The 11,095-nt window shown below is 36.1% G+C and overlaps 1 protein-coding gene across 1 annotated transcript; it reads right to left on the reverse strand.

Annotated features, from left to right (window-relative positions):
- Positions 1–10,292: 10,292 nt before the first annotated feature.
- On the reverse strand, positions 10,293–11,087 carry LOC132008312 (olfactory receptor 4A47-like). Its single transcript, XM_059386850.1, has one exon. The coding sequence runs from the start codon at positions 11,049–11,051 to the stop codon at positions 10,293–10,295; it is 759 nt and encodes a 252-aa protein (XP_059242833.1). The 5' UTR covers positions 11,052–11,087.
- Between the last annotated feature and the right edge of the window lie 8 nt (positions 11,088–11,095).

The following is an 11,095-nucleotide window of genomic DNA, read 5'->3' on the forward strand; positions in this document are numbered from 1 at the left end:
ACAAGGACCAAACAGTCCCCTCTGCAGGCAAATAGAACCTTTACATACAATTGACCTGAGAAACAGAGCAGCCAAAACACAGTAGCAGAGTACATGCAGCACACATCAAAAATACTTCCTGAAGCACTAGACCCTGGCCGTTATTTGACCTCTTCTACTTAAAGCCATTACTCTCAGGAACAGGAAACATAACAGACTTTCCTAACACAGAGAAGAAGCAGAGACCTACTCAAAATGCCAAGATGGGGAAATTCATCCCAAAAGAAAGAACAAGAAAAGATCACAATTGTGAATCTAATCAAAACAGATATAAGTAATAGGCCTGATGGAGAGTTTAAAGCAATAATCATAAGTATACTAGCTGGGCTTGGAGAAAAGCATAGGAGACATCAGGGAGACCCTTACCACAAGATAAAAGAGCTAATTAACCATCTGGCTGAATTGAAAAATACAGTAACTGAGATTCACAACAGACTGCATGTAATGGCCACAAGAATGGAAGAAGCGGAGACATGAATAAATGATATAGAAGACAGAACTATGGAAGATAATGAAACAATAAAAGAAAGAAAAAGAAAAATGTTTGGATCATGAGCATAGACAAGGAATTCAGAGACTCCATCAAACATAGCATTCATATCATATGAGTCCCAGAAGAAGAAGAGAAAGAAAGGAAACGGAAGGTTTATTTGAGAAGGTTATGGCTGAAAAGTTCCCAAATCTAGAGAACAAAACAGACAGCCAAAGTCAGAAGGCACAGAGAACCTCCATCTAAACAAAAGCAAGCCAACACCAAGATATTGCAGTTATATTTGCAAAATATTGAGATAAAGAATAATCCTAAAAGCAATGAGACAAAAGAGGTCCCTTACTGACAATTGGAGGGGCAATAAGGTTAACAGCAGTGCTCTCCACAGAAAGTTGGCAAGACTGAAGAGATGGAAATGCTATATTCACCATGCTGAATGGGGAAAATCTGCAGCCATGAATACTCTATCCAGCAAGGTAGTCATTTAAAACAGAAAAAGAGATAAAGAGTTTCCCAGACAAACACCAAAGCAGTTAATGACCACTAAACCAGCATGTGAGAAATATTAAAGGAGACACTTTGACTGGGAAAGAAAGACCAAAAGAGACAAAAACTAGAGAAATGAAGAAATTCCATAAACAATGACAAAATAAGAAATAAAATAGCATAATACATATGTATCAAAAATTACTCTGAAGGTAAATGGAGTAAATGCTCCAAACAAAAGATATAAGGTGTTAGATAGATTAAAAACAAAATAAAACAAACAAACACCCCATAAGACCCATATATATACTGTTTACAAGAGACTCATCTTAGACCAAAAGTCACCTCCAGATTCAAAGTGAAGAGGCAGAGAACTATTTACATACTAATGGACATCAAAAGAAAGCTGAAGTGACCACCTTTATATGAGGCAAATAGATTTTAAACCAAAGACTGTAACCAAACAACAATGACACTACACCATACTAAAGGGGTACATCCAACAAGAAGATTTAATGATTCTAAATATTTATGCCTCCAACTTAGGAAAAGCCAAATATGTAAACAAATTAATAACAAAATTAAAGAACTCATTGATGATAATACAATAATAACAGGGGAATTTAGCACCCCATTCACAGCAAAGGACATATCATCCAAGCAGAAGATCAACAAGGAAACAAAGGGGCCTTGAATGACACACTGGACCAGATGGATATCACAGATATATTCAGAGCATTCCATCTTAAAGCAGAAGAATACACATTCTTCCAAGTGCATATGCATCATTTTCCACAATAAATCACATACTGGGTCACAACTGATACAATAAGACTGAAGTCATACAATGCATATTTTCAGACCACAATGCTAGAAAACTAGAAGTCAATCACAAGTAGAAATTTGGAAAGACCACAAATACACGGAGTTCAAAGAGCATCCTACTAAAGAACAAATAGGACTATCAGGAAATTGAAAAAGAATTTAAAAAAAATACATGGAAGCAAATGAAACTGAAAACACAACAGTTCAAAACCTTTGGGATGGACGCCTGGGTGGCTCAGTGGGTTAAGCCGCTGCCTTCGGATCAGGTTATGGTCTCAGGCTCCTGGGATCGAGTCCCGCATCGGGCTCTCTGCTCAGCAGGGAGCCTGCTTCCTCCTCTCTCTCTGCCTACTTGTAATCTCTCTCTGTTAAATAAATAAATAAAATATTAAAAAAAAAAAAACCTTTGGGATGCAGCAAAAGTGGTCCTAACAGGGAAGTATGTAGCAATACAGCCCTTCTAGAAGGAGCAAGAGAAGTCTCAAATACACAACATAACCTTACAGCTAAAAGAACTAGAAACAACAGCAAATAAAGCTTAAAGCCAGCAGGAGAAGAGAAATAATAAAGATTAGAGGAGAAATCAATGATACAGAAATTTAAAAAAAAAAAAAAAAAAAAAGAACAGTGTTTGCTAAGGCCCAAAGAGAAGGAAGGTGAAATCAATGTCCAATGAATGTGGAATTTCACTTTGGGAAGATGAAAAAGCTCTGGTGACACATGGCATTGGTGTCTGCATTACAAATGTCAAATAACTTACTTAATCATCATATCAATGTGAATTGACTCAATGCCACTGACACTTTGCAAATACAAATGATTAAAACTTCAATTTTTGTTATTTGGATTTTACTACAAGTTAAAAACTACATTTAAAAACTAAGTTGAGGGGGGCCTGGGTGGCTCAGTGGGTTAAGCCTCTGGCTTTGGCTCAGGTAATGATCCCAGGGTCCTGGGATAGAGTCCCACATTGGACTCTCTACTCAGCAGGGGGCCTGCTTCTCCCTCTCTGTCTTCCTGCCTCTCTGCCTACTTGTGATCTCTGTCAAATTATATAAATACAAAGTAAATAAATACAATCTTTAAAAAAATAAAAATAAATAAAAATAAAAACTAAGTTCACTTCATTAATAAGTGCAAGCTGTCAGCATAAACTACAGCACCATGGCTACACTATATCACATATCACTGGCTTTAAACATACACCTGTATAAAAAGTAGGTATGTCATCTAACAGCAAAACTGTTAATTAAAATCTCCAGATCTGTGTCTTGACAATCTGCTTTGTAGAAGAACTCTAACTAATACTCCCAGCACACTGAACTTTGACCATCAACTGAATAATACATAAACCAAAATAAGATATTTGTATAATAGTAAATTATTTCCTCCCTGGACCTTTCCTCAAAGTGTGTATATGTCAAAATAAACAGACTTTGAACAAATAATGATCCTGGGCCTATGTACCAATTATCTTCTTTTCTCTATTCTATTTAATATACAAATTTATTTTATAAAGTGGTGGATATCTCTCAAAGTTACCTTTTCTACCCCAGAACTTCCTCATGGCATTTTCACCTCCAAATTTCTGAGTGTGCAGGTTTAAGTTTAACAAGGGAATTATCATGCTATACAACAGAGTCACAGCTTGATCAGTGGAGAACGTGGTGATTGGGTGCAAATATACAAATATTCAGGATGCAATATTAGAACCACCACACTGATGTGAGAGACACAAGTGGACACAGCTTTGTGTCTCCCCTCCAAACTATAGGTCTTCCATGAGCATATGATAACCAACTAGGAGACAATCAAGAGGAAAATTTTCACAAGCAGATGAACCCACTTTTGACAGCAACAGAGACACCAAGGGTATGAATGCAGATGAGTTTCAGCCAAATATTTATGTCATGCGCAATGGTCTATGACAGTGGAGCCACACACAGGTAGCCACACTGTGAAGAGGACCTGAATGGTTGCAAGGACAAAGCCTCTAGTACATGTCACCTGAAAGAGGAAGCCATATCCCTGCCACTCTTTATGATTTCATTGTACAGGGGTTTGCAGATGCCTACATGGATGCTCAGCAGAGACTTCAGTCACATACTTCCTGAAAGAGATGGTTTTTCTTACAACAAAGGTGCCAAACAGCATTTTAAGGGTCATGGATGAAGAACAGCAGATACTACAAAGGTTGAGTTACACAGGCAGAAAATGGAAGCAGTACCCAAGGTCATGAAAGATGACTTGTTGAATGAAAAGACCCACTCATGAATAACAGTTCTTATTACTAGAAAGCTTCCTAAATTAGGGGTGCCTGGGTAGCTCAGTCGGTTAAACATCTGCCTTTAACTCAGGTCGTGATCCCAGGGCCCTGGAACTGAGCCCCACATCAGGTTCCCCTCTCTAGTGGAGAGTCGTCATCTCCCTCTCTGTCTGCCCCTCCCGCCAAGCTATCTCTCTCTTTCTCTCTCCCTCAAAATAAATAAACCTTAAAAAAAAAAACCTCTTCCTAAATGAATCCTTAAGTGCATCTCCTAAAAATAATATATGACTTGTTTTGTGACTAAACTATTCTCATCTGCTTTTAACTTATCAACTTCTTTTCAAGTTAAACTTATCATATTTCAATGTAAACGTATTATTTTATTTTAGACTTGTTTTTGAAAGGTAATATGGAAGAATAGGCATTAATCTGAAAAGTAATAGTAATGAAAGAGTGCTCATCTCATGAAGTATGTGTTAACATATATAAAACAAATGTGTTATATATAAGTTAAAGTAAATTTAAAATAGTTGAGATATAAAACAAAAGTCAGTTATTATTTTTAACAAGATTGAATTTAAGAAGATTAATTTAAAATGAAACAAGATGGGATTGGGAGGGAGACAAACCATAAGTGACTCTTAATCTCACAAAACAAACTGAGGGTTGCCGGGGGCAGGGGGTTTGGGAGAAGGGGGTGGGATTATGGACATTGGGGAGGGTATGTGATTTGGTGAGTGCTGTGAAGTGTGTAAACCTGGTGATTCACAGACCTGTACCCCTGGGGATAAAAAAAAATGTTAACAAAAAAAAAAAAATAAAAAAAAAAATAAATTGAAAATATTCAAAAAAAAAAAAAAAAAGAAGATTAATTTAGAAACAGTTAAAGTTTTCCAGTACTGAGAACTGATATCCATGAGCAGGTCTTTTCATTCAACAAGTCATCTTTCATGAACTTCAGTACTGCTTCCATTTTCTCCCTGTGAGAGTTATGCCTTCTAGATATCTACTGTTCTTCATCTATGTCCCCCCTGAAATGCTGCTTTGCATTTTTTTGTAAGAAAAATCATCCCCAAACCACTAGAACTCATAAAACAATTCAGTAATGTGGCAGGATACAAAGTCAGTGTACAGAAATTAGTGGCTTTTTTAAAAATTGTATTTATTTATTTGACATATTTATTTGACAGAGAGAAAGATCACAAGTAGGGAGAGAGGCAGGCAGAGAGAGGGGGAAGCAGGCTTCCTGCTGAGCAGAGAGCCTGATGCAAGGCTCGATCCCAGAACCCTGAGGTCATGACCTGAGCTGAAGGCAGAAGCTTAACCCACTAGGCCACCCAGGCACCCCAAGTGACTTTCTTATACACTAACAATGAAAATACAGAAAGGGAAATTAGAGAATAGATTCAATTTACTATAGCACCAAGAACCATAATACCTGGGAATAAACCTAACCAAAGAGGTAAAGGATCTGTACTCGAGGAACTACAGAACACTCATGAAAGAAATTGAAGAAGACACAAAAAGATGGAAGACTATTCCATGCTCTTGGATCAGAAAAATAAACATTGTTAAAATGTCTATACTGCCTAGAGCAAACTATACTTTTAATGCTATTCTGATCAAAATTCCACTGGAATTTTTCAAAGAGCTGGAGCAAATAATCCTAAAATTTGTATGGAATCAGAAGAGACCCCGAATTGCTAAGGAAATGTTGATAAAGAAAAACAAAACTGGGGGGATCACGTTACCTGATTTCAAGCTTTACTACAAAGCTGTGATCACCAAGACAGCATGGTACTGGCATAAAAACAGATACATAGACCAGTGGAACATAGTAGAGAGCCCAGATATGGACCCTCAACTCTATGGTCAAATAATCTTCGACAAAGCAGGAAAAAATATCCAGTGGAAAACAGTCTCTTCAATAAATGGTTTTGGGAAAATTGGACAGCTACATGTAGAAGAATGGAACTCAACCATTCTCTTACACTGCACACAAAGATAAACTCAAAATAGATAAAAGACCACAACGTGAGACAGGAATCCATCAGAATCCTAGAGGAGAACATAGGCAGTAACCTTTTTGATATCAGCCACAGCAACTTCTTTCAAGATATGTCTCCAAAGGCAAAGGAAAAAAAAAAACAAAAATGAATTTTGGGGACTTCATCAAGATCAAAAGCTTCTGTGCAGCACAGGAAATAGTCAACAAAACAAAGAGGCAACCCACAGAATGGTAGGAGATATTTGCAAATGACAGTACAGACAAAAGGCTGATATCCAGGATCTATACAGAACTTCTAAAAATCAATACACACAAAACAGATAATCATGTCAGAAAATGAGCAGAAGACATGAACAGATACCTCCAATGAAGACATCCAAATGGCTATCAGACACATGAAAAAATGTTCATCATCACTAGCCATCAGGGAGATGCAAATTAAAACTACATTGAGATACCACCTTACACCAGTTAGAATGGCCAAAATTAGCAAGACAGGAAACAACCTGTGTTGGAGAGGATGTGGACAAAGGAACCCTCTTCCACTGTGGGTGGGAATGCAAGTTGGTGCAGCCTCTTTGGAGAACAGTGTGGAGATTCCTCAAGAAATTAAAAATAGAACTTCCCTATGACCCTGCAATTGCACTCCTGGGTATTTACCCCAAAGATACAGATGTAATGAAAAGAAGAGCCATCTATACTCCAATGTTTATAGCAGCAATGGCCACAGTTGCCAAACTGTGGAAAGAACCAAGATGTCCTTCAATGGATGAATGGATAAGAAAGATGTGGTCCATATACACTATGAAGTATTATGCCTCCATCAGAAAGGACGAATATCCAACTTTTGTAGCAACACAGACAGGACTGGAAGAGATTATGCTGAGTGAAATAAATCAAGCAGAGAGAGTCAATTATCATATGGTTTCACTTATTTGTGGAGCATAACAAATAACATGGAGGACATGGGGAGATGGACAAGAGAAAGGAGTTGAGGGAAATTGGAAGAGGAGATGAACCATGAGAGACTATGGACTCTGAAAAACAATCTGAGGGTTTTGAAGGGGTGAAAGATGGGAGGTAGGGGGACCCAGGTGGTGGGTATTATGGAGGGCACGTATTGCATGTTTATGCACCATAAACAATGAATTCTGTTATGGTGAAAAGATACCATCTTTTTCAGGAAGTGTGTGATTTATGTTTTTGCTGAGCATCCATGTGGTCATCTGCAAACCTATGTGTAACACAAATATGTTATATATGAAAGCAATAATGTTGTGTATCAGTGAGGACATGAACAAAGATATGAATGAAACAGGAGTCCTGATTTGGATCCAAATAAAAATTACACTTTAGAATATAATACTCAGGATTCACATCAATGGCAAAAAGAAAAGTATGCAGATTTTTTAAAGAAAACCTAAAGTTCATAAAACTGACTATTCCTCCATACTTCTTCAATGGCTGCACCAAAAATTTTCAGATGAGTCTAAAGTTTTAATGTAAGATATACAACCTCAAAAATGCTTTAAAAATTACCTGCTGAATTCTGGAACACTGAAAAGAAATTTTTTTAAAAAAGGAAACAAGAAAAATTAACTCCTGAAAAACAGTTTAAGAATATTTTGGTATAAGTGAAGTGGAAAAATCTTTCAAAATAACAATCCAAAACAAAATTAAATCAACAAAGCAGGAAAAAATATGCAGTGGAAAAAAGACAGTCTCTTCAATAAGCTGGGAAAACTTGGCAGCTATATGTAGAAGAATGAAATTCGACCATTCTCTTACACCATATACAAAGATAAACTCAAAATGGATAAAAGACCTCAACGTGAGACAGGAATCCATCAGAATCCTAGAGGAAAACACAGGCAGTAATCTCTTCAATATCAGCCACAGCAACTTCTTTTATGACCATTTTTTGCATGCCAAAAGGATTTTACAAATTATACAAAAGCTAAAAACACATCACAAGCCAGAAAGACAATTGTTGCATACACAACAATAAAAGGATCCTTTCCTCAGAATCTAATCAATCATAAAAATCACTATGGAAAAGATAAATGATTGAATGAAATATGTAAAAGCATTTATAGGTGATTCACAGAAAAACAAAAATAAATCATATTAAAGATAAACTCAATAAAACAAAAAAGGTTACATTTTAATCAGATTATTTTCTGCCATGAATATTTATCAGATATAGCTTGTTGAGAATGTGGACACAAATATTCTCACAGATTGTGAGAAGCAGTTTAGCTAATACTACAATCTCAAGCATGACAGTTTGATAATAACTATGAATACTGACATTTAACTATCTGATCATTGTTTCAAATACATACATCAACAATTCCACTCATAGAAATGCATACTCGCACATGTTCACAAGCATATATTTTTGTAGGAAAAGGTTAGTAAAAACATGAAAAGAAATGAATACATTTATTTTAGTAAATGTTTATAAATGAGTAATATGGAGTACAAGAAAAACTAAGAGATCTTATGGACTAGTACGGAATATCTTCAAAATGCTGCAAGAGATTTCACTTATATGTGGAATTAAAAAAAAAAAAAAACAGTGAAACAAACAAAACCCAGAAATGTACTTATACATACAGAGAACAAACTGGTCATCACCAAAACAGAGGGGGATGAAGGGACAGGCAAAAATAGGTGAGGGGATGAAAGGTACAAAGTTTCAGTGATTAAATATGTCACAAGAATGAAAAGGACAGCATAGGAAACACAAACACAAACAACATAGCAACTTTGTATGGTAACACATCAAAACTACCCTTATCATGATGAGCATCTCTAATGCACATGATTGTTGACTTACTATGCTATATTCCTGAAACTACTGTAATGTTGTATGATAACTATACTTGAGTTAAAAATTTAGAAATAAGCAAAACTATGCCAACTTAAAGGTTTATGTTTACAAAAGAAGTTGCACAATAAGGGCAAAATAGTTGAAAAATCCAGAACACAGCAGCTATCTCTACACCTTAAAGAACTGGAGAATCAACAACAAATCAAACCAACTCCACATATAAGAAGGGAAATAATCAAGATTAGAGCTGAGATCGATGAGGTAGAAACGAGAGATACAATAGAACGTAACAATGAAACTAGAAGCTGGTTTTTTGAAAGAATCAATAAGATCGATAAACCACTGGTGAGACTAATCCAAAAGAAAAGAGAGAAAGGCCAAGTTTATAAAATTATGAATGAAAAGGGAGAGATCACAATGAACACCAAGGAAGTAGAAACAATCATCAGAAGTTATTATCAACAGTTATATGCCAATAAGCTAAGCAACCTAGATGAAATGGATGCATTCCTGGAAAACTGTAAACTCCCAAAATTGAACCAGGAAGAAATTGACAAAGTGAATAGACCAATATCTAGTAACAAGATTGAAGCGGTGATCAAAAACCTCCCAAAAAACAAGAACCCAGGACCTGATTGAATCCCTGGGGAATTCTACCAAACTTTCAAAGAAGGGCAAACATTTAAATACACAGAGAAAAAATTACATACATATATTTAAATCGAAATGCATTTGCAGTTTTTACCTCATGAGTCTTTAACAGATCAAGACTAAGTCTGGGGAAGAATAGAGACCACACTGAGAGAGAAGTAGGTAATTTATTCAACATTGTTTCCAATTGTGTGAGATCTACTCTTGTACTCCTTATTATCCATTACACTTCAGTTTTTCTTATAAAAACACTTATTTTATATCTAAGGCAGCAGAAACTTAATATACAAGACAGTCCATACTTTATTAAATATTATAAAGAGTATAATAAAAAGATTACCTTAAATGACAAGAATCTAATGAAAAATGAAACACATCTCAGAAAACAAATTTTAAAACATAACTTAATTAAAAATTATTGTAATCATATAAAAATTTCCTCAATAATTTATTACCCATTGGTAACTCCTTGAGAAAAAGGTATTATACCTTTATAAATAAAGTGATCAACAAGACACTATAGCCCTTACATTCTAGCAAGAAGGGAAATGTTATTATAGCACAATCATCCTATCCATTCTTTAACTTAATTCACTTGAAACAAAGAGTCTTAATCATTTTAAGAAGATTTTTACATATTATGAAAATGGGATCCAATGTAAAATAATTCTCTTCGTGGTGGATGATACACTTATCGACTAAAAGACATATTTCTTCTCCAGAGCTTCTTCATAGCATTTGTCATCTCAGAATTTCTCAAAGTGTAGTTCAGTGGGTTCAGCATGGGGGTTATGACTGTGTAGAACACACTCAATGATTTGTCAATGGGGAAGGTCTTAGCAGGTCTTGCATACATGAAAATACAAGGAACAAAGAAGAAGACCACCACAGTGATGTGGGAACCACAGGTCTGGAGGGCCTTCCACCTCCCTTCCAGACTAAGGTTCTTTAGAGAATGCAGGATGACACCATAAGAGATAAGCAAGAATGCAAACAAATTAGTGCATATCAGCCCTCCATTGGCCACCACTAACAGGCCAATGACATACGTGTCAGTATAGACCAGTTTCAATAAGGGGTACATGTCACAGGAAAAATGGTCAGTGATATTGAGACCACAAAATGGAAGCACATAAACAGTACTAACCTGAATTACTGAATGCAGAAAACCTCCCACCCAGGACACTACCAGCAGCACAACACATACCCACTGCCCCATGATCACCAAATAATGCAAGGGCTTGCAGATGGCCACATAGCGGTCATAGGACATCACCAGCAGAAGAAAGATTTCTGTTGCACCAAAAAGGTGCCCTGTATATAGCTGAGTCATACAAGCATGGAAGGATATTCTATTTTCTCCAGACAATAAGTCTGAAATCAATCTAGGGCTAACAGAAGATGAATAAATGACATCCATAAATGATAATTTAGCAAGAAATAAATACATAGGTGAGCCCAAGGTCTTACTGACACTTACAGTCACCACAATGA

Source organism: Mustela nigripes, unplaced genomic scaffold (assembly GCF_022355385.1).
Source record: "Mustela nigripes isolate SB6536 unplaced genomic scaffold, MUSNIG.SB6536 HiC_scaffold_77, whole genome shotgun sequence".
Lineage (NCBI taxonomy): Eukaryota > Metazoa > Chordata > Mammalia > Carnivora > Mustelidae > Mustela > Mustela nigripes.

Coding starts and splice junctions, on each gene's coding strand:
- LOC132008312 (XM_059386850.1), bottom strand. CDS start 11,051: ATGTATTTATTTCTTGCTAAATTATCATTTATGGATGTCATTTATTCA.